This window comes from Mycetomoellerius zeteki, unplaced genomic scaffold (genome assembly GCF_001594055.1).
Source record: "Mycetomoellerius zeteki isolate Tzet28-1 unplaced genomic scaffold, Tzet1.0 scaffold94, whole genome shotgun sequence".
NCBI lineage: Eukaryota > Metazoa > Arthropoda > Insecta > Hymenoptera > Formicidae > Mycetomoellerius > Mycetomoellerius zeteki.
Window position 1 is genome coordinate 578,387 of NW_017257979.1, and position 23,994 is coordinate 602,380.

General features: G+C 32.3%; 4 protein-coding genes across 9 annotated transcripts; 2 read left to right on the top strand and 2 right to left on the bottom strand.

The window, feature by feature from the left end:
- The first annotated feature begins 342 nt into the window (after positions 1-342).
- LOC108730661 (ankyrin repeat domain-containing protein 18A) lies at positions 343-2,971 on the top strand. Its single transcript, XM_018460506.1, has 5 exons — positions 343-1,054; positions 1,400-2,251; positions 2,346-2,492; positions 2,576-2,809; positions 2,892-2,971. The coding sequence occupies exons 1-5, from the start codon at positions 992-994 to the stop codon at positions 2,916-2,918; spliced, it is 1,323 nt and encodes a 440-aa protein (XP_018316008.1). The 5' UTR covers positions 343-991; the 3' UTR covers positions 2,919-2,971.
- On the bottom strand, positions 2,953-4,590 carry LOC108730662 (iron-sulfur cluster assembly 2 homolog, mitochondrial). The gene is made up of 3 exons (XM_018460508.1): positions 4,508-4,590; positions 3,835-4,056; positions 2,953-3,757 (listed from the first exon to the last, which is right to left on the bottom strand). The coding sequence occupies exons 1-3, from the start codon at positions 4,582-4,584 to the stop codon at positions 3,580-3,582; spliced, it is 477 nt and encodes a 158-aa protein (XP_018316010.1). The 5' UTR covers positions 4,585-4,590; the 3' UTR covers positions 2,953-3,579.
- A 1,304-nt stretch (positions 4,591-5,894) lies between these two features.
- On the top strand, positions 5,895-8,522 carry Atg14 (autophagy related protein 14). Of its 2 annotated transcripts, none has more exons than XM_018460379.1 (9): positions 5,895-6,094; positions 6,295-6,400; positions 6,797-6,878; positions 6,958-7,195; positions 7,278-7,468; positions 7,550-7,706; positions 7,870-8,046; positions 8,134-8,272; positions 8,361-8,522. In XM_018460379.1, exons 1-9 carry the CDS (start codon positions 5,895-5,897, stop codon positions 8,520-8,522), a joined length of 1,452 nt encoding a protein of 483 aa, XP_018315881.1. The 2 variants fall into 2 exon arrangements, with proteins under 2 accessions (XP_018315881.1, XP_018315882.1); XM_018460380.1 differs by having other exon boundaries at positions 8,134-8,257.
- Positions 8,523-11,232: 2,710 nt separating this feature from the next.
- Positions 11,233-23,895, bottom strand: LOC108730644 (protein phosphatase 1A). Of its 5 annotated transcripts, XM_018460477.1 has the most exons (6): positions 23,565-23,894; positions 21,943-22,864; positions 21,370-21,487; positions 18,359-18,476; positions 17,618-17,672; positions 11,233-11,576 (listed from the first exon to the last, which is right to left on the bottom strand). In XM_018460477.1, exons 2-6 carry the CDS (start codon positions 22,753-22,755, stop codon positions 11,559-11,561), a joined length of 1,122 nt encoding a protein of 373 aa, XP_018315979.1. In that variant the 5' UTR covers positions 22,756-22,864; positions 23,565-23,894; the 3' UTR covers positions 11,233-11,558. The 5 variants fall into 5 exon arrangements, with proteins under 5 accessions (XP_018315979.1, XP_018315977.1, XP_018315976.1 ...); XM_018460475.1 differs by lacking the exon at positions 11,233-11,576 and having other exon boundaries at positions 17,035-17,672; positions 23,769-23,894; XM_018460474.1 differs by lacking the exon at positions 11,233-11,576 and having other exon boundaries at positions 17,035-17,672.
- Positions 23,896-23,994: the final 99 nt, after the last annotated feature.

The window sequence follows — 23,994 nt, forward strand, 5'->3', positions numbered from 1 at the left end:
AATATAATAGATCGCGCGCTTTTATGGGAAAGAATAACAAGAGACAATCATTAATTCCATCTCAAAGTTCAAATGCATCAAATTACTCAATAAATAAGATTTTCATACCTACATACACCCGCTGAAATTCTTATTCGTCAAAAAACGGGTTTAATTAAATATTCACGTCAATTTCTCTGCGCGATAAAGACCCGACGACTGCATAGACGATCTATTTGGATCTCCTTATTATCTCTCGCGCGACGATTATCGTACGTTGAAATTTACATGGCGAGGAATCTGCTCCTCGCGGCTGCACCGCGCTATACCTTCTGCACTTGAAACGGGAACGAGCGTGAGATCGAACGTCAGTGCGACAAAGAGACGAAACGAGAAGTACGAAATGCTCGGCTACGAGGAGCGTGCTTCGTGATACGCGGCCGATACGGTATCGGCAAGAACCGCCCCGCGAGTGAGTCGCGTTTGAAAGTACGTGCGCCTGCAGCCAGCTTCCGTCCGGTCGGCGGTATATCGCATCGCGACGATGTGACGTTCACTTCACGTCGCACGCACACAGGCAGGACTCGGTGGTATGGCACGGTAGGGCGGGTGTATATTATCGCGTTTCGGGGGCGTTTCATTAAAGAGCGCTCGTTTACGGTACGTGTACGCTTCTCCCCACGGCTCCTCGCCTGAGAGGAGCGTCCGCGACCGCGTCGCGCGTTTAATGGGGAGTTACGGGGCTTCGCCGATCACGGCTTAATATTAATCGCTGTCCCCCCCCCCCCAAGGTCAGGAGGTGTGTGCGTTATATGTGTGTGTGCTGACTCGTCGATAAACATCGCGCGCGCCGACGTCATCACCAGGAAACGCGCGATGCGTGTCCCGACGCCGCGAGCGCAACACCCGAAGGTCTCGTGAACGATGTCCAGGTGTCAATAATTGACATCCGCGTGGCGAACCCGGAGAGACGCGTTAACGGGAGCGCGTAGGTAGGTTGGGGCAGGAAGGTATGGAGGGTGCCAACGGTCAGCTGCAGACCAAGTATCAGAAAATCGCCACGGAATACTCAAAAGTGAGACTCTCGTAAAGCCAGATTTTGTATGTTTTCCAGTAAACATCAACTAATGTACACTTGAAAAATTTGTCGTACGACAAATAAAACAATTGGTCTAGCAGTAACATAAGATATATCAATATTATAATTTCACACTCAATAATGTAACTGTTATGTACACATGTGCTGTATTATATTTATATTTATATTGTTGAGTATGAAATTATAACACTGATGTTATGTTATTGTTGGTTGGAGTTTACTAAGTTACGATAGTGCGCCGCCACTTTATGATTTTGTATTGGCTTTTTGCTTCATCTGTTTACTACTTAATGTATCTAAAGGAGGATGATCAATTTGCAGATTCGTGCGCAAGCAAATGTTCTGAAGAAGGCTGTGATAGAAGAACAAGCGCGTAACACGGATGTCCGGAATCAACTGAAGGAAAAGGAGGTGGAGTTTCGTAGGGCTGAGCAGGAGATCGACAGTCTAACATTTCGCAATCAGCAGTTGACGAAGCGTATAACTGTACTACAGGATGAGCTCGACAAGGCACAAAACAAGCCCAAGAAGGGTAAGGGCAAAGCGTTAGAGAACAACAGTCAGATTCCGGCACCACCGCCACCGAATAACATCTTAGACGAGGAATTTCAGAAGAAGATTGTCGAGAATGCTCAATTATTATCTCAGATTAGTGACAAAGATAGCGAAATTGAAAGTTTGTACGATAGGATACAACAGTTGGAATGTAAAGTCGATTATTGCGAGAAGTCTAAGGTAGAGTTAGAGTGCCAGTATCAAAGCACTATAGATAAATTAGAAAGAGAGAGAAATGACTTGCAGAGAAAATTAAACGATAGACAGAAACAAGAAGAAACTGTGTCGTGGTCTAGTAACGAAGGTAGACGCGATGGTTTTGATTTTGATACGAGAGGAATACTCTCGAATCATCGTCAGACAGAACCATCGCCGTTTTCTTCACCGTCTGCTTCGCGTAGATCGTCAAAGTCGCTTGGGGAAGGAAAGCAAAAGTCACAAGAAGAAAGTAATGAATTCCTTTATGCAAAATCATGTGACTTAGAGAAGGAAATCAATCATTGGAAAACTCAGTACCATATACTCAAGATAAAATATGATGAATTAGAACAAAGAGAAACTGCAGCAACTTCGCAAATTAATAACGACACATTAAAGCCTGTGGAAATAAATAATATGGTGTGTATTATTAATATATATTTGCACATTCCTTTTAAACATATAGATCTCATTTTTAACTAAATTACATATGTCGATTTTTTTTTGTTGACAGATTGGAAAATTGAGCGCACCTTTTGCCATACCAGATGAAATCGAAGCTCGTGAATTAAAAATTAGTGATTATTTCCTAGAAGAAATTGAAAGATTAACAAACGAAAAACATGTCTACCATATTAAAAACTTAGCTATGGCCGCTAATGTAATAAAACATACTTAAAATGTTATTTGTATAAACGTTTTTATATTTTTGTTATATGATGCAAACATTTGTTTGTGTTTTAGAGCGAAGTTATGCACGCGCAGTTAGATACAAGTGAGTCAAAAAGAGAAAAGTGCGAAGCAACACTGTTAGAGACACTTTCCAATTGTAACAGTATACAGAAAGAGAAGGATGCGCAGGAGATTAATTACAAGATACAGCTCAATACTATGAGCGAGCATCTTGCCAATATGAATGAGAAACTTATCTTCCAAACGGAGGAGATACAACAACTGAAATTCGAATTAGCTAATAAGGTAAAGATACACGGGATATACATATATAAGGGATAATCTTTTACGACGGCGTTTAAGATCGAAGATATAAATTTTTTTTCAGAATAGTAAAAAGGGAAAACAGAAGTGATCCAGGTCAGAATTGCAAAGAACAATCATTGACATTCCATTCAGTGGTATGGTTTAATCGGGATCATTGATAAATTTTATGTATATATTTAGCTCATATCTGAAAACCACTGCTTTTGCGCATACTCGTGCCTTTAGCCTGAAAAGCGCTAAAGAGCTCTCTAACTCGATGTTACATTATTTATGAAATCAAAATAAAAACTCATCGAAACGACGTTCTTTTTATGAGCGTTGTTTATGTTATAAGTTTAACTCTTCTAATATTGTATATGTGCAACGATTATTCTTATTTGCTCATACTTATTTACAGCAATATACCAACACTTCGTACAGGATAAATTTTACAATCTAAATTTGTTAATAAAAATGCATAAATCATTTGGGGGGGGGGGGGAGTACGACAATTATAGTTAGACCATTTATAGTTAAATTGACATTTACAATTGTAAATTATATAAACTGTTCTTTCTATATTAAAAGAGATATAAGAGATATGTACAGCTACTGTTTATAGTAGGTGTTGTGATAAAATTAATGTATATTCGCCAAAGCAATTGTATGTATTGCCTTGCGCGTACTAATTATAAATAAAGTATAATTAATCTTCGGTAAACTGTTTCGAAATTAATACATTAACCAATAACATGTACATCCATCATCATCTACTCTACTTTAATAGCAAAGCTAGCACCGCAACTACATCCCTGTTCGGCTAAAGGATTGTTCGTTATTCTAAAGGCAGATCGTATCAATTCCGTATGGAATTCTATCGTTGATCCCTTCACATATTCTAACGACGTCGAGTCTATTATTACCTTAGTACCATCCTTCTGAAATATTCTGTATAACACAATAAAAAGTTTCTATCAATCCTATGTTTTATACAAAAAAATATATATATATATATTAATGCATACCTGTCATCTTCCTGTATATTTGAATCTAAATCAAACTTGTACTGAAATCCGGAGCAACCACCGCCTTCCACGATAATTCTCAAACATGTGCCATCATTGGTTATTTCTTTCAAACGCTTCACACAGCTATCACTGATGATCAAATCATCTGCAGATTTGACAGCAGCTTCTGTTGACATTCCTCGGGATGATGTAACCATGGATACATTATACCATGGTGAGCTGTAGAAATATATATATATATATATAGGAATTTTTTTAATATTATATGTATCCATCGTTTGATGGATTTTGTGTCTTTAATCTCTCTTTAAGTTACGTGACATCTGAGTTTTAAAACTCGAACAATATGTTATTGCTCTCAAATTATTCTTCGTTCTTGATAAAGTTAAATAATTCTTACTTTTATTATTATTAGATGCATATTCGTATTAGTTATATATATTTTTCAATATAATTACTAATAAAATATATTTTTCCTTTGCAATATGCATAAATATTTGTATTGAAATTCAAACAAAATATATATTATACAACACATTATAATATGCATAATTATATTGTCATATTTTATGCTATAAATTATTTATGGTAATAAAATAATATGTTACAAATATTATATAACATGTCTGTGTTAGATTTAATGTGTTAAAGAAAAATAAATTTTACTCACGCCAACAATCGAGAGAAATACCGATTTGCTGCAAAATTTGAAGACAAACCCCACATGACATGGGTTAATTTCGCCATGTTTCCCAGTCGATATCAGCTGTTGAGTAGTTGAGTTAGTTCCAAATTTTGCCGCCAACTTTAAGCTTTATTTACAAATAGTTGCGGCGCCGAGTCGTTTATTTTTCGTACCACATTTCCAAACTCTGTTTTTCCGCCTTATCTTATTCCGACTAAGCACGCCTTGCAAGTGAGAATCGTTATTGTTGGACAATCGCCAGTTCTATTTTAGTTAAACGCGATGTTTAGGCATATGAAGTAGTATTTAGCATAGTCTGATTTTATACTTAATATTGTTCTAAGTCTGATATTCGATTTAGATGGTCTTAAAATTTCAATCAAAATGAAATTTCGGTCGTATATAAATGATTTTATTTTAGAAATACTGATTTTATTATAAATATGATCAGATAGGACTATAAATATCATCCACGTTCATTGCCAGTTTTCGCGGCAGTCGACAACGAAACGATATCAAAAAGAGCCAACTAGAAAGTTCATGTCTGTATTGGTGAACATCTAGTTCTCATCGTATCGTTTTGTTCATAATATTAATAAACAAAACGGAAATTCAAATGGAAAGATTAAGATATTAAAAAAATCTAAGACAATAAAAAAATTGCTTTAATTCGATTCCATGTAGCATGGATCATTCCAGTAATTAATATCACACAATAATATTGTAATGTTCCAATATTGCAGTAACATATTTCAAACGTTGCAGCAATGTCGTTGCAAGTTTCGATGTTATAATATTAAATATGGAATAAGAGGAATTAAAGAGAAAGAAGTGAAAGAGTATAACAAAACGGTACCGGATTTAAAAAAAACAGTTCCAAACAAAAAAGTCAAAATAATGTCATATTAACTGAATCATGACAGAAAAATTACATAAATTCGGTCAAAATTAATAATCGATCAATATGACATCAAACTGGCATTATTTTGACTTTTTTGTTCTCCATAGATGTCCATAAATGAAAAAGAAAGGAAGAGAATAAAGAAAGCAACGTTCTCTGTATGTCGAATGGTATTGGCTGGAAATCATCGCGTCACTGACGTCAACGTGAAAGAGACGAAGCGACGACGATGTGCGAGAACAGAGTCTTGGGAGTTGGGAGTGGAGAAAAGGGTGCGCGGCGCGGCGCGGCGCGGCGGCACGAGTAAATAATCGCGAATCAGCTGATGAGGCACAACACAACACAAGTCAGTTGGAGAACGAGGAGGAGGGTCCGTCGTTTTCCCGCTATTGTTGCTACTGCTGCTTGCTGCTACTGTTGCTGCTGCTACTGCTGCTGCTGTCATCGTCGTCGCTGTCGCTGCTGTTGGTTATGGCGACGAGTAGCTCCGACGGCTCCTGCACCGCACCCGCGGATTTCCAGCTCTCGTCCGAGCTGGAGGACGCGTCGAGTCGTCTGAGCATGAATCTGCTCAAGTGCCCATTGTGCCATAACAGCCGTCGGATTTTTTACTGCCGCCAATGCGTCCAGAACGGAGATTTTATACATTCGAACACCGTCTACTCCGAACGGTATGTCTTATTTTTCTTTTTTTCTTGCCACACTTGCCGCGAATGGGTTGTTGGTTTTTTCTTTTTTTTTTTGTCTTTAGATCTGACCGAGTCCATCATGAAACGTGTTATTTCTGAGAATACGTTATAGCTGTCTTTGAGAGCAAGGCTTTGGAAACACATTCTAGCTATAAGTTATAATTACTGATGATGTTATTCAGATTCGCAGATAAACAAATGCGGCTGGTACGGCTGAAGGCTGCTAGAGCCCAGCTAGAAGAGAAGTGCATGAAGGCTCTGGAGAGGCACAAGCAGAGAGATAAATTGGTACCATAATAAAAATAAATGATTCTTTTCTATTCTAAACTAAAATTTCTATCCATTGGTCTATTCTCTTTTCAGTTGAATTTTTTACCCTTTCTTCTTTTTCTCTCCATATTAGAAAGAAAAAGAGGAAAAATGTACATGTTCAGCTGAAAAGAACAGATCCAATATGTAAAGAAACACTATTGTTTATAGATACATATTTATTTTAATACATGAGCACGAAGAAGTTTCCTGCAAACAGTTGGTCTTTTTAATATAATTAAATGAAGACTGTTACACAGAAAATTATCACATGATTTAAACAAATACATGTAATTGTGCAATCAAATAAAATATTTTCTTATACAATGTTTATTTAGTGATGTAATATCTCATATTTTAAATTTGTGATTTCAGATTTGTGATATAAATACATGTAAAGAAAGAGTGAGACTACTGCAGTCTCTAGTAAACGAAACAAGGCAAAGTATCAATAGAGGTAAGACCTAAAATTTGCAACTGATATAGTACTTGTTTGAATTATCTCTTCTATTAATTACTTAATTTTTTACATGTAGGTAATCAACGTCTGAATGTTTTGAAAGATGTCAACTCTCAGTTGACTCTTCGAGTGCCACGGCACGAGGATAGAATAGAGAAATTACATCGATATGTTAATAGCTTGAAAGTTAAGCAGGAGAAACAGAAGGAAGCTGTGGATAGAAAAAGGGAGCAACTAAAGAAAGTTATTAGAACTGTTGCTAAGCAGTTAATTCAGTACATTTTTCCTTTATCCAAGGTCCAACCAAACAGAAGGTATTAGAAATGCAAACATAAAAATGATATAGAATTGTTACAAATTCTCGAAGATTATTAATATTACGGATATTATTTATAGTTTGTGCAGCAGCGAGGACAGCGACAGTGCCACCTCGGATATCCTTACTAGCGCATTAGCAGATGCATCAAGTACGTCATATGTACGGGGTAGATGGATTAACGAGAAAGAAAGTTTTCTGGAAATTCATCATTCTATTGTTGAATCAACATTACCAGCGACAGGAGACTACAGCCCTTATTCTCTTTGGGGTAATTGTTTTTATTCCCATATTAACGACATTACACCTAAATATACATAAGTAAGTATGCAACTAAATGTGTTACATTTAGTTGCAGCAAATAAAGATGGAGTGCCAGGTGCAAATAAAGAAAACGCGATGCACAATCCAGCGTATAATATTAGTGCTGCTTTGACATACGCTACACAACTGGTTAATGTTCTTGCCTATTATGTTAATATAAAATTACCATATAAACTTACTTGTGGGTATGTATTAAGAATTATATATACTACTTGCAAACATATTCATGAAATGATATTTTTTATTCATGTCTAGTTCTGTTAGCTGTAAATAATGTAATGTACGAACACACATATTAACAACAAATTGTGTGAAATATTTTCTTCATCTTGGCCATGTTTTTTTCAGAGAATTTTGCGGGAATGAATTGTCGGACCAAAAATTTGCTAGGAAAGTGGCAAGGCTAAATAGTAACGTATTACATTTGTGTCTTACGCAAAATACCAAAATAGAAGTTTTAAATCCTATGCATACATTGCAAAACCTGATGCATTTGCTCAATACTGAAATTAGTGATCTCGGAAGGTAATTCGTAATAATTTTATTAATCTTAACAGATTAGAATCGAATTCGTAAACTTATAATTACATATCCATGTATTGCATATTATAGAATTGGACCAATGGAAGTTGATCCGTCTGTAATAGCACAACTTCACAATCAGTTAGTTCCCGATTTGGAAAATAGTGATGATTCAGCTTCGGACGAAGAAGATTTGTGTTGGGGATGGGAAGCTGTAAGTCATACTTCTGTAAGTTATGTACGCTATGACGAATTTCGAGCAATAGGAACACAATTGATGGATGCTGGTATTCACCCGTGGCGCTATATGTTTGCAGGTACCAAGTATCGCTTGTCCTGAAATGGCAGTACCTTCTTCTGGTGCGATGATTAGTCAACAATCTTCTAGTATGCAAGTACATCAGAGTGTCGCTGGTGGTTTGGTAACAAGTGCAGCAGCCAGTATCGCCTCGATTTGGCGAGGTTGGACTAATAAATAACTTTTTTCTTTTCAGTAAGTTTCTTTCGATACAGGCACATTTACAGTATATTTTGAATTCTTCAAATCAAAGGGCAGAAACTTTGGAGAGGTGCTTCAAAGTAAAAATAATATTTATATAATAATATTTATATATTGCGGAGAAGGATGTGATTTTGAAATCAACATGTAAAAATACGTGATTTTTTTTAACTTACACGTAACACTCAAAGTAGTTCAAATACGCTGTGACAGATTCCGTTAGATCTGATATCTAACTTAGCTCGAATTTAAAGTAACTTAGAGAAGGATTAATAAACTGGCTGTTTAATAAATTTACAGACATTTTATATTTCAATTGCACTATAAAAATAGATTAGATTGTAATATATTAAGATATATACCAATGGTCTACAACAAGATGTATGTTAATTAACACAGATGTATACTGATATAGAATTTGTTATGGTAGAACATATAAATGTGCAATGACTGCCTTTTTTATGCTCATCGCTTTTGATGCGATTATATATCTATACAAATGAGATATGCTTCCCTCTTAAACGTCATTAATATATTTTATATTACGGAATTCACACTTGATGTAAAATCAACATTAAAATCTGATTAAATTGTATAAAAGTTTTCGAGCAAACCTTGGAATTGTAATTAAACTTTAGTTATTTTTTGTTTGGCAACAAAAACTTTGCAGTGATGTATTTGTTGCTAAATATTAATATCGAATAAGTTAATATTTATTTCATATGCTAAATGAGTCCTAAAATATTTTGGTACCCTTGATTTTGGTAAACTTGGATAATTCATGTACATTATATTATTTATTATATATAAAAGACTATTAAGTAACATTATATATATTTTTACTATGTAACATAAAAATAGGATTTATTAAGCATTTTATACTTAATAGTATATAAGAAAATTATTGTAAAGTGCATTACGTTAGCTGATTTGATTATATTAAGTGTGTGTAAATGAAAGCATCGATAAATAGTATTGTGGTCATTGTAAAATATATGATCATCCATAAGAAACCAGCACACAGTTCTACAAAATGGTTAATAATTTGGGTTTTCCAGTTAAATGCTTAGTCCAATCAATCTACAATAATCGTATTTTATTTTTGTACAGTGTATTGAACATCATATTTTTTAGATTAAGAAATGATAACTTATTCTTGGTCATCCGAAGACCAGAGTAAAGGTAGTTAATAATATGTTGACAATTGTGAAGTCAACGTAAACATAAACACAATTTATTCCGTAATTATATGATGAAAATGCTTTCTGTGAAACATTTATCATCAGACAATTCTTATAAATCGAGTCACTTATTTAGACAGTGTAGAGAAAAAACACGAAAAAGATGTTGATAGACAAAAGATGTGGAAAAGATGTGGATAGACAAATAGACTAATTCATCATTACTACATAATTTTCTTATGTATATATCCAATTTTCTGAATAATGTTACAACATTTTATGAACATGTGACAGATAGGAAAAGACAAAAATTTCACAAATAGACAAACTACTATTTCAATATTGAAATGTTAACAAACATAAATTTATCTATATATTAATAATTTAACACAATTGTATATCTTATTTAACAGCGTATATTATATATATGTATATATATGTGTATGTAATTACTTTAACGTGATTGCTGTATGTTAAGCATTAAACCAGGCGTTACCAGTACATTTTAAATTATATATTTAAGTTGAACTATAATGGTAGTTTTGAATCACAAAGCGCAACAATTTAAATCACAGTTTTGGAAATGTACAACAATAAAATACATGAAATAGCGTAAGTACTTCATACATATGTGGGTATGCGTGGATGGACGAATATACAGTTTTTATCTTACTATAAAATGGCTATGTTTTATCTGAACAAAGATGCATTGTGATACCTCGAATAAACTAGGATCTGTTTTTTTATTGTTATTACTGTATATTTAAGTAATATCAATAAGAAAAATCGCATACTTTTTAAATATCAACGGTATGCCCATACCATTTTAGATCTTTTGTATCATCTTCAATATTTTGGAATAAACGTGTAAAAATAATCTTTGTAGCACATTGTATTCATACACGTAAATACACATATATATATATTATTGAACGAGATATCTAAACGAGCTAGCACAGGCAGCTCCAAGAAATAGGAGTTGCCAGATAAGTAAGTCTTATATAATAGGAAAAGGGATATATATGAGAGCATCGATTTCTATTTTTATATAAAAAAACAAAGTTTATTTTATTTACGATCGAATAAAATTGTTTTAATTGCATAAGTGCAACAGAACTAAATATAAAAAAATTAACTGTGCTTTGAAGATCCTATTATGCATACAATCATACAGCGATATTAAGTGAAGAATACATCAATTTCTACAATTACATAATATACATTGTGTGAATTATGCGTTCAATTTCCCATTAAAATAAACTAAATATAATTTTACATATATCAATCCAAAGAAATATATGTATATGTATATTAATTCTAGAATAGCTTTTTTAAAATTAGCAATATATTAGGTTTCTAATTTACTAATCAATAGTAACCTTACGGTAATTTAACATTTTTACATAATTATATCATGTTTTATTATTTATGTAGCATAATTTTGCTTCAAAGTTATAATTATCTCTGTTAAGAGGTTGATAAAATTTTATTTAAAAATACATGTCGTATGAAGATGTTTCGTGTATAATTCAATGTATAAAAGGAGTAAAAAAAATGTATGTTTGAGATATATGTTAAAAGAATTTTCCCAATTTTTCTCCGTTTTACCCTTAATTGAAAAGAAAATGCTTTGTACGTGTTTCTTTATCACGCGTAAAAATGTAACGATTAAAAAAAGAAACTGACATTAATAATCAATTACCACTCTGCACAGTCTCTGCTCATGTAGTACTCCATAATGACTCTTGATGATAGATATCTCATTTTCACCACTTTTGGATTGGCCAGTCTATTGCAATTTCGCATGTATGAAATCGTATACGTAATTGCATACATTAACTGCTCTGTGAATTCTGTAAGCATATCATTATATAGTACTTTAATTTTTGCGCATACATCTTTTCCTGGAGATTTAACAATCACGCGTATATACATTATCTTGTTTCTTTTGTAAATATACATATTTTTTATTAAATATTTTCGAACTAATTTGATAAATTATTATATAGATATGAAAATTTTTATACGATTTCTTATAGACAAATGTAATTGTGTACAGTTTTGTGTTAAATATTAAAAATTGTACATATTTTCTTGTCTATAAGACATTATAAGAAAATGTATAACAATAACGATATTACATGACCGATATTATGATATGACCAATACTTATATTTAGCTTCTTAAATTTTTAGTTTCCGATTTGAAACTTGATTTCAAAATTATTAAACTAATTTTGACTGTCTTTAGTATTTTATCTACTTATATTTTTACAAATATATTTAGTTTTAATTAATAATTCTATAACTTGTTATGTTACTGATATATAAATAAATTAACAATACCACTATATAATGTTCTTAATATTGCAAATAAATAATATAAATTACATACTTACATGCATTGGAAATATCATCAATGTTGATGATTGATTAAAACATTCTTACAATATTATTAATTTATCATCTTGGAATATTAATAACACACTATTTATTATATTATAAATATAATATAAAAATTTATTTCTAATTACAATCACGTCCAAGTATCATTAAAATAATACCAGAAAAAAAATTAATGAAACACTATATGTTAAACAGATCGTTGAAAGACACGATATAAGAAAATATTTAATCAGATATCTATCCAAAGAAAAAATAATTCTGTACGCCTCTTTTCTTATACTTTTACAGATAATGTTCAAATATTAAATATTCTAAAATAAAAAATGTAACTCCAGCTTTATTCTTTTAATATGCTGTTTTGCAGTTCTTTTCCAATAAATAAAATATCGTTTTTTTTTATAAGCTAATAATACTGAGATAATACACGTGTACATTTCAATCATGCAGAAAAAAACACTACATAATTATAAAGTGGTATTGTCTAAAGATAAATATCAGAATATTAAATATAGATTTCTGAAAATATGTTACAAAGTATTAGACATCGGATATTTACTTCTCGACTCATTATTGACAATATCAATAGCATATTTCTAGGGAAAACGTATTTACTAATTACTAAGAAAAAACATATATAATACAAATATATTAATACAAAAAAAAAATATACTGAACTTTTTATTGAACTTTAGAAATTCCGATCACTTCATTCTTTACGCTCTAATTATCTTTACCTTCTTATTATGGAAGTAATAATTGATAACTTTATCTGTTTACTGGTACTCTATATGGACTTTTTGTAATTAATCACAATGATATTACGTTTATAACACAATTTTTCATTGTAAAAAAATAAGTTTTGTGAATATTTGCGTATATCAGGCATTCGTTCGTTTGTGCAACGACGATCGGTTCACCATGTTATCCGATCTCTTTTTTTCTATAAAAGAAACATTATTTAGGATGGAACAATTAAAATAAAATAATCCAAGTTCATTGTGATAGCGATGTAATACCTAACGAGGTATTTTATATTTAGTCAACAGCTTGGAAATAGGTAAAATGTTAGAAATCACATATACGCTTACTTATAGCGAAAAACGAAAGACTTGTTCCCATCAAATCATTTTAATTATGCGTATTATGTACAATAAACATAGACAAGTATTGTACAATCATGTCGACGACTCTCTACACACGACAATAATAATATATCTAAAATAGTAGCGTTATACCGCATTTGAAACGCCAAAATTTTGCAGTATACGACAGACGCTTATTGTAAGATCTTAACTTCCTTCTTCGTTTTCTTAACTCTGTCTGTATATTTTAGACGCCGCATAAAAATGTGTGTTAATACTAAAGCTTCCATTTCAAAAACAACAATACACATGATTTCAATCTTTTATGATTTCCTCTTATTAATTAAATTAGAAAAAAGAAGGTTAAGTAGAGGCTGTATCAAAATTTTAACAGCTGTTATTAAGCTTGGTCAGTGGGGATCTGTGTGTCCCTTGGCAGACTTGTGCTCTGGCTCAACAGAAGAATAAAGAAAGGCTAAAGAACTTCACAAGGAGAATAATTTGTGATAGATTAGTATCGTGGTACACATTTTTTCCAAATTCATTAAGGAAGAATTCCTAAGTAAAATTAAACAAATGTTTAAGGTAATTTTTTTCTACTATGAAAAAAGCATTATACAATGACTTAATTCATCAGAAAAAATATGATAGACACTAAAAAAGAAAAGATTTCTCAAGTGATATGGATCATATAGTATTCGTGAAGCATTAATATAATTAGTGCACATTAGAGAAATCTGTTTATATTTGATGCCAATTCCTGCAAAATTTTCAAAAGTTCAACGATCATGTAAACATAATTATAGTTTCAAATGATTGTAATAATAGGATATATACGATGTTACAACAATTTCCCAACGATAAAATAAGTTTTTTTACAGTCCTTAATAAATACATGATTAATTAAAATTGTGAATGACATTTAAAACAATTACAAGATCACAAAAAAAAAAAATAAATGCAGTATCATAGCTGTCCCATCACTACGATTATGACAATTGAACTTAATTGACGTATAATGTTATATAACAGTGACATTAATAAAATATTATTTTTTCTGTTTTTATGAAAACATATTTTCCACAATTGTTTCTTTAATAGTCCCATTCTGTATATGTTCTAAATATACACATAATATCGAAATGTTAAAAAAGAATACTGAAACATTTGTAAAATTTTCATATAATTGTTTCTCTTGCAAATTTCATGAAATGTTTGACTCAATGTGTGTGTATATAATATGGATTATATTCAATGCGCAGAATAAGATTATATAATTAGTAAAAAGAATTAGTACAGAAAGATGATAATCCATTTATGTTAAAATTCTAATCCAAATTTTTATGAAATAAGTAGTTTATATTAACATTGTAAATGATTAGTATGTTCATAAATTCAAATTAAGATTATATATTAAGCCACCAAATATTTAATTTTTCATTCAAAAGCATATTTGTACAATTCTATAAACTGTGCAATATGAATTGAAAACACATACCATTAATATGGGCGTTATATCATTGTCACTAGATGAGGCACGGAAAGCTCAGCAAAAGGAGATATTCAGCTATATCAAACTATTTTTATAAATCCGTAGTCTAGATACACGCTATATGTTAATTAACTAGACTTCAATCACTTCAAGAAATTATAAAGCTTCACGTATATCTGTAATATGTTCATTCTGTAATTCACAATCTTGTGAAAATCTAATACTTTATGTAGCTTTTGTTAACAAATTAAGAAATTATATTAATGATTAATAAGTCGTGAAAATTCATGAGATTTTCATATGGCGAGCCACTCCGCTTGAATAATCCAAGTTGCGTTATTTCTATTTTTTTTTTTTTTTTTTTTTTTTTTACAATACAAGGAAGGTTTTGCTCAAATTCAACGAAGATGATTATATATAATTATATCAGCTCCACGCATCTTAGTATTATTCGTCCGGAAAAATCCATCGCTAAATCTTATGAATTTTCGCGTCCTATTGATCAGATTTGAAAGAAAAAAATTTGAAGTAACAGCGAAATATATTGGTATCTTCACATTTTCATTTAATAAGACATCATTAGTAAAAATAGAGGGTTAATCCGTTCTCTGTGTGTGTATAAGATTTATATATTTTTATACTTCTTATATTTAAAAAAAAAAAAACGGGAAATAGATTGAGTGTTAACTTTGTTAGTTTCGGGACATTTCTTTTTATAACCAGAAACGATAATATACTTTGGTACATGTATACTTGATTGTATGCACGAGGATGGCCTTGATGCATAGTTTCCACTTTCTCCAGATGTGTTGTATGCGTGGAAAATGATTATAAAAATCGAAGGATCAATGTTTGATATGCGTTATTCCACTATTCATAAAGCTGATTTATGTATTTATACATATATGTGTTAGTGGTAAATATTTTACTCTATCATTGTTGATTGAATTTGTATACAATGTATTTCAATTACAAATTTAATAATATATATTTACTGTATAATATATTTCCGAAAATACATTAAATATAACAGTTTAATCTATTATGATTGTGGGTAGCCAAATATAAAATTTATGAAACGTTATAGGAAACTAAACTCAAGGCCTCCTTGCCAAGTATGTTAAGTTCTCATTTTTTAAATTACTTGAAAAAAATATCAGTACACTGTTTCTCAGACAACTCTTCTGTGTGTGTGTGTGTGTGTGTGTGTGTGTGTGTGTGTGTGTGTATATACACACTGTGTATATATACAGGACTGATAATTTTAAAACTAAATAATCAGTTTTTTCCTACTCTTCTCATATAAAAAGTTTCTGAGTTTTACGAAGTACATTGGACTGATATTTCCATAAACATTGGAACTGATTATAAATGAAAAGTAGGAAATACCGATCAAAGAGTAGATATATATTCTGAGCGCTAATTTTTTTCCTAGATCTACAAAAATATATAATTATATCGCAATATTATGCATTTTTTATCAACATGGCAAGAGGGCATGACAGAAATACTCTACTAAATTCTTATTAAATTCCATGAGAAAATCTCGCTTCATGATGTATCACGAATGTATTGTAATACAGAAATTTTTGTACAGTAAAAACAGTTTTGAGGAAAATACATTTTTGATGAAGATAACGTCTAAATTTAAATTCTGTTTGCGTGTGAAAGAGCTACGCAAACGGTATAAAATGTATAGTAGTATTAGTCTATTGTGCAAATTTCACAGTAATTAAATATTTAAGGATATAATTTTTTTTGAAAGTATCTTCAAATAAATGCATACATAATAACATATCATGCTCTCTACATTTTTTTACATATTTATATTATATTAAAACTTACACCTTGATTAGTTTTTTCATATTATCTAGTTTTTCATTTTTATTCCAGCTTGTACATCTAATTTTTAGTTTAACATCTGTTTAACCCTCTGCTTATAATATAATTGCATGTAATATAAACAATTTTTATTTCCCAAAATGAAAAAGAAATTTATAAAATCCAACAATGTGTGATAATTATAAAAAATTATTAAATGGTAAAAAAGTCAAAGAACAATGGGATTATTTGTAAAGTACATAACATAATTTTTACATTTTCTCCTGAAATATGCCATCAATCATAAAAATATTTTCTTATATCTGTAGCAAGTATTTGTTTGTTCGACTTTCTCATATTCTAAGTAAAATATTCAAAATGATAGAAGTGCGTACTAAAATTAAAAGTAAATATTTATATAATTATCCTTAGTCCCTTTGTAATTGATATTTCACTTGTACTATTATTCCATTAAAATTATTAACTGGCTTAATCTGCAAATTAATAATTTGCACAAAATAATGGAACTTAGTTAAGTATGTTCACTATCGATACAGCACTTAAGTTTCAGCCATTTTTCTAAAATAAATCTTTCGAGAGAAACATATATTCCTTAAATAGATACATAACTCCGGATATTTCAATGGCTGTTGCGATTACTAAAGTTACGATGAATAAGGAAACTTTTATATAGCTTGAGTTTTTAAACAAATAGTATAGATAGATGGATAGAAACACTTACAAAAGTACATAATATTTAATTAATTTACTGCATATATTTAATTAATTTACGCACTAATTTACGTTGCCAATCGTGGGTCACTTGTAGAGGTCTACTAATTATATGCTTTATGAGACTTACGAAACTTAGTTCTCTTAAGACTCACCAGTTTATAGTACATCGTAATTTTTCTTTAACACTGATAGGATTTTTCTTACATTAGGGATTACTATTCAAATAAATGTGTCCACGGTAAATTCTGCATCTTTATATGAATATGGAACATGTCTTATTATTATATAATTGTACATTTGATGCAGTTTAGAAAACGATCGAGGGTTAGTTATGTCAAAGGGATGTATCCAACACTTACAGAATGCGCTTTGCTGGGACACATTTCTCGAAACATTTTCTCGATAAATGGTTGCCTGAAAGAAAAAGAAATACAAGATGATCATTGCACATTATGAAATTTTCGAGAATGAGTACTAATAATTCAGGTGCATTTAGAGAAGGTCAAGTATAAAATTATTGGGCTCTCACGACGGAAATCTAATTATATTCTGGAATCTAGCCAAATTGGTAGAAGACTGTCGATTCGGTTGTATTTGGTAGTAGCAACGCTAACATTACCGTGATCTCACTATGAAAATCATAAAAAGTCTATTCTCAATTTCTATTAAAAGTTATAACTAAATATTAAATATACTCTAAAATATCGTTTTAAAACAGCTATGTATGTATGTACATGTACATGTTACGTAAGTACGAGTCATCTTTCTTAAATTAAAATTATGTAATACTTTATTGTACAGAAACTAACCCTTTTAAGTTTTTAACAATGACTGGCAATAAAACGAAAAACATTAAAAAATTTAAAATACCTTTTACTAAAGACTTTGATATAGTTTAACAGTATGATTTGCCGCGTTTTTCAGCAGAATATTTATTTTGCAATTGTGAAAAGTTTTCTTCACTAAGCTAGAACTATTCTTTTAGATCGAAAAGTAATAATCCAATTAGCGCGAAGGAAACTTCTAAGAGTTACAAACTAAACACTGCTGAACACGGTCTATTATTTCTAAAAATCATGTTTTAATGTTGTTAAACTTACTTAGCGTGAAGACCACCACCAGGAGGCAGATAAGGAAAATCTTGATCGCTTCCTCTAAGAAGTTCCAACATTTTTAGATAATCAAATTCACTCTTGTCCTCCTCTTGGGCGACTATTTCTATAAATACAGAAGAAAAATATTAAAGTTACTTACATATATTTATCGTTAAAAAGTTATTAAATTTATATTAGATATTAATTTATAAATAATATAATAGCTAATTATGTGGTTTTCTTAGATTATGTGCAATTCTAAATGCAACTATCCAAATATACGTTTAACAAAATGTGCTTGATATACGATTCAATATTATCAAATTTATAATTCAAATTTTCCATAGATGTAGAAATAGAAATTATGCTTTCTCAAACCACTGTTATTTTATACATTCATGTGTAATTATAAGTATACATTTCCATACATATATTCCTCTTTATTAATAATAAATAAGAATAAAAACGTGATAATCTATTGAAAAAATATAAACTATGGTTTTGTACGCTCCAATTTATAATACAATAATACGATGGTTTTTTTACATGCATTTTGTCAAGATGCTTGCGAGAATATAATTAGCAAATGTAGAATAATTAGCAGATATCGAAATACACACACACACACACACGCGCGCGCGCATATACAACACAATTGTGTACATGCATCTACTTAGGACTGGAAGAGTAGATTGTACATTACATTTCTTATGGAAACATACTCTTGTCTTAAGTAGATACATTTTAGTCAAGCTTTCTAATATATAATGCAAATTGTCCACCTCTGGAATTGTGTATCCTTTGATTATGAAAAAAAAAAAACAAAAAAATATCTGCTGCAATGTTCCTCCATAAGAAATGCATTGCTATTAAAGTTGATATCAAAAGTAGATAACAGACAATGTTAGATTCTCGTAAGAAAATTTGCACCTACCTTGGCACGGTTTAGATGAACTTTAAAAGAGGAACAAACATAAACAAGAGGAACGACTTTCTTTCGAGATATATATATATATATACATATATATGTATATAGTTTCTACTTAAAGATTGAACTTTAGGTTAATCAACTCCAAGGGTGGAACTTTCATCAAGAATTTTGCATAATATTTATTGATAACTTCTGTCATTACATGACGAAATAATGTGTACTAATTTTATGACACTACAGACTAATTTTTTTTTCTCTCCATCTTTAAGAAAGTGATATGAAACATTGAGTTGATACATGATCATAAATAGGGCGCAGATGTTTGTGAGGTTTCATGATGAGCCTATCTAGATGGACGGTTCCAAGATGTATTGAAGTATAATCCACATATAATTTCTTTCGATTATAATTTAATAAAAATTAATTTAATCGTTTTTCAATTCTAGTACTAATAGGAAAACAAAAGATAAGCATTTTTAACCAAATAAAATAACTCACCGTGAAATCTTAAAAACTTTCATGCCCCGTTAATAAATATATCATTGATGTAACATCTTTAATTAATCATGTATGGAGTAGGCTAAAATTACTATAAAATATTTTTCTGGTGGAATAACATTATAAATATATATTTTTTTCTTATAAGTGGGTTATATTTTTTATGTTTTTGTGTTACTACACATTAAGCATTGTACGTATTTTTAAAGCTTTGCAATTATTACGCATTTTTATAATAATATTAATATTTAAGAAACAACCATAGTATTTATATTACAATATAATTTAATTTTCTTAATAACAGTCCTCTCATATCTTTAACACATAGCACAAATTAGTATCTTTGAAATGTGTTACATTAGTCGGGTATACAGTCTTAATAAAACATGAGATCTGAGGAAATAATGATATATTTTAGTACATGAATTATTGCACCTGTTTTTATGTACCGCGTCATACATCTTGAATTTCATGAAAATTGGTAATCTATTTGTATCAAGTTCTCTCTCAGAAAATTTTGGAAAATAACAGATGCAATGTGATGGAATTCATTAAAGTGAAACAAATATGCGCTTTTGCACACACAGGACGACGTAAGACATCAACGGTTTGTAAACGTTTTTTTTCTCATATGTGACAAATATATTGTATAAGACATCAACTTTATTAATCACAAAGTGCAACGTTAAGAAGTGGGACTCACACATTGTGTAGTAATTATTACACATAATTTGTACAATTGATTGTGCAAGCTTTAACATTTACATTTGTTTTCAAATCGCAATTAAAGTTAATTTTAAAGAATTGTAAGTTGTTATTATTGCTGTTTACGCACATTAAAACACTGGAAAACATTTTTATCACTTTTGCAAGATTGCTTTTCGTGTAATGACTAGTTATATCTTGTGGCACATGTGATATGTAGATTGTAAATACAAGATTATTCTGAAAATAAAACTCTTGATCTTTCAAACTAGATTAGATTACATCTATGTGACATCGAAGATATTGCTGTTTCAAATTCTTTATAATTTATCTATTATATTATTATTCTTTATAATTTTTAGAATAGTACACATCACTTCTAATAACGCAATAATAAATCAGTTTATCAACGATAACATTTTTCTAACATTATAATAGTTCCTCTATTGAACTTTTAATTGTCTAATACACATTACTTATAATCATATGCAAACTATTGCGAACTATTACGCTATCTGGAGTCATTCATTCTATCATTAGGATTGGTCTCTATTTTTCCCTCAATGAGCTGCAGTATTTGCAGTATTATAAATATCTGAGAATAAAAGTATTTATATTGCTAAAAATAGATGTTTTATATATCAACTTTCATAATATTTTTATGCTGAAGAATTTTTTTTATATATACTTTGGCACTATCACATTCTTCACATTTGTGCAAAATTTCATTAAATATGCACCAGGAAGAATTTGTCATTACATCTATTTTATATCAACAAACATTAATTTATTATGTCACTTTCGTGTATGTGGCATCGTGATCTTGAATTAATGCAACAACATAAAGAATATAATGAATTAAAGTATGGAAAAGTTAAAGAACCTTTAATTTTCCTTGCAATAGCCATTTCCAACTCGGCCTCCTGCCTCTGTGCTTCAGGATTTGGTTTTGGTGCAGCCGGAAACGTTACCAGGACTATACTCATATTATCTCTGCTACCCTATAACGAAATTTTAGGCTGCTTTCCTTTTAGGAGACACAGCGACACAAGTCGACACAAGTGTCGTTCTATCTTTGTAACTCTCTGAATATCAAGAAGGATAGAACGATACTTGTGTCGACTTGTGTCGATTTGTGTCATCAAATGGAAAGCAGTGTTATATTGCTCTAAATATTTTCTTGTATAAAAAAAAACATCGATCAACATCAAAAGTTTGCAGTTATTCCATACGACTGTAGACATAAAGAAAAATTAAGAATGTAACTCAGCATGATGCATAAATAAACAGTAATCAAAATTTATATATTATTTTACACACACAAACTAAAAATAACTTTAAAAGTAATTTTCACATTTGCTTTATATCTTAAAATAAATGAATATATTCTTTTGATATAATCACATTACTTTAAATACAAAAATATACGTATGTGTAACATAAAATTATACAATACCTTATAAAGACAAGTGTCTACAACCAGATTGGTAACTGCTTCTAAATCATCAGTTAGCTGCAGCCTTGAATGTATAAAATTACATAAATCTTCGTTGTTCATTACATCCCAAATGCCATCACATGCTAAAACTAGAAACTCATCGTGTTCATCGTCCCTGTCTAGCATGAATATTTCCGGTTCCGGCGACACTAACTGCTCACAAGGGCCTCGATCTTTCAGATTTTTGTACTCGTAATCACCCAATGCCCGGGAAACCGCCAGAGATCCGTTAACTCTTTGGATCATTACGCTACCACCTGCATTCTGAATTCTCTCCTTCTCGGCAGGTAAAACGGGCTTGTGATCCCGCGTCGAGAAGACTGGTAGTCCAGATCTGCAGAGTACCGCTCGGGAATCGCCACAATTGGCGATATAAATATTTTTGGGCGATATAAATGCACACACTGCCGTGGAGCCGGACTTGTCCGTGCCGGCGCTCATCTCTGGCAAATCCCTCATCTCGTCGTCGAGTCTGAGAAATCCAGAGTGGATCCCTTTGATAACATCCTCGGCCTTAAACTCCTGCGTTTGCATTATACATTCTAATAAGTGTTCCGCACTGTGTGCTGATACCAATGCACCCGCATGGCCATCAAACACTGCAAAATAGCTCCAATCCGAAAGACCACCATCCAAGCAGGGAATGGCTCGATGAGCGTCCTCCATCTCCATTCGCCATCCTTGCATACTAGCAACGCCGTACCGCAGGCCGTTGCCGGTGCCATGTTCATTGCACTTCTCTGTTTTCGGAGTATCCAAAAACGCCCCCATATTACACGTTGAATATTTATTGTACCAGCTGATTAATTTGCTCCTCGGTCTATTATTTGATTAGCATCATTCTTATGGATCCTCGAAATGGCACTTCTTTCACTCTTACCTAAAATCAAAAGCTGTACTATATTATAACAGAATTTTTCGATTTACCCTATTGTTTCCGATCATGCATCAGAATTCTCAGAGCAAACAGACTCTACAAGCGCGTTTTGCAACAATTCGACGGAATTCGACCGTCGATCGTTTGACACTGTGACGACAATGCATTGATAACGCGGGTCGAGGAAAATACTTGGTGTATACTGGTGTATACGCGGGAGTTCAAATGACAAAGGCCGAGGTGAGACGACCGGGTAAGACGATCCGCCGACGATCGGGAATGTTTACGGAGTTGGACGTTTCGTGCGGCATTTTGGAAGCGGCGTACGTTATCACCCGGCGCGAGTAAATCCATCGCTTACGCCACGCGTGGCCGCGCGCGAGGGCGCGATATACGCTACGGAGTTCACGTAGCACAGCACACTAGCACAGTGCCTTTCTGCGCGAGATATCGTCCCGCGCGGCGGATAACGCAGGCGGCGCGGGCGGTTGCCTCGCGCGCTCGCGTTTCCCGACGACGACGATGACGATGATAACGACGAGGGTGACGCGCGCGCGAGGAACCTCTTATTTGGCAGCGGCGAATTTTCGCGACTAAAATAGTTTACTCGCTCGCTCGCTCGCTCACACGCATGCACGCACGCACGCACGCACGGCTTCTGCTCGCCTCGCGCCATTGCCGAGCGTACAAACGTAGAACTTACGTCGGCGGACCGTGACCGAGGATAGTCGTCATTTCAGGTACTAAACGAGTAGCGTGTTCCAACAAACTGCCGTTGCTGTCGCCGCCGCCGCCACACCGCCACTGCGTGGTACGTCGCTGTGTATTCGCACAGTTAATGCGCTCGCATCGTGTCCTCCTCGAGGTAACACGCAAATTTAACACCGTCGCAGGTCGCACCACGTACCGTTCGTCTCCCTCTTGCTCGCTGTGCCTGGCTGGCTGGCCTCAGGCCTGGCTCGTGCCTGCACACACAGAAACAACGAAATCGACTCGCATGAATGGCGGATACACACGGCAGCCGGCGTGGCGCGCATGCGCCGATTTATTAATAGCGGCTTGCGTATTGTCGTCATCGCCCGCCAATCGGTGCCGTGCCATTTCCGTTCGTGCTCGGCCGATATCTCGTTTTA

Bases quoted from the DNA above. Each gene is read 5' to 3' on its own strand.
- LOC108730661 (XM_018460506.1), top strand. From the start codon at position 992: ATGGAGGGTGCCAACGGTCAGCTGCAGACCAAGTATCAGAAAATCGCC. The intron at 2,493-2,575 runs GTAATAAAACAT...TTTGTGTTTTAG, and splicing joins ACTTAGCTATGGCCGCTAAT to AGCGAAGTTATGCACGCGCA. The intron at 2,810-2,891 runs GTAAAGATACAC...ATTTTTTTTCAG, and splicing joins AATTCGAATTAGCTAATAAG to AATAGTAAAAAGGGAAAACA.
- Atg14 (XM_018460379.1), top strand. From the start codon at position 5,895: ATGGCGACGAGTAGCTCCGACGGCTCCTGCACCGCACCCGCGGATTTC. The intron at 6,879-6,957 runs GTAAGACCTAAA...TTTTACATGTAG, and splicing joins AAGGCAAAGTATCAATAGAG to GTAATCAACGTCTGAATGTT. The intron at 8,273-8,360 runs GTAAGTTATGTA...ATATGTTTGCAG, and splicing joins AAGCTGTAAGTCATACTTCT to GTACCAAGTATCGCTTGTCC.
- LOC108730662 (XM_018460508.1), bottom strand. From the start codon at position 4,584: ATGGCGAAATTAACCCATGTCATGTGGGGTTTGTCTTCAAATTTTGCA. The intron at 4,057-4,507 runs GTGAGTAAAATT...ATATTTCTACAG, and splicing joins TATTTCTCTCGATTGTTGGC to CTCACCATGGTATAATGTAT. The intron at 3,758-3,834 runs GTATGCATTAAT...TGTGTTATACAG, and splicing joins AATATACAGGAAGATGACAG to AATATTTCAGAAGGATGGTA.
- LOC108730644 (XM_018460475.1), bottom strand. From the start codon at position 22,755: ATGGGGGCGTTTTTGGATACTCCGAAAACAGAGAAGTGCAATGAACAT. The intron at 21,488-21,942 runs GTATTGTATAAT...ATTTCGTTATAG, and splicing joins TAGACACTTGTCTTTATAAG to GGTAGCAGAGATAATATGAG. The intron at 18,477-21,369 runs GTTCTTTAACTT...CTGTATTTATAG, and splicing joins TATTGCAAGGAAAATTAAAG to AAATAGTCGCCCAAGAGGAG.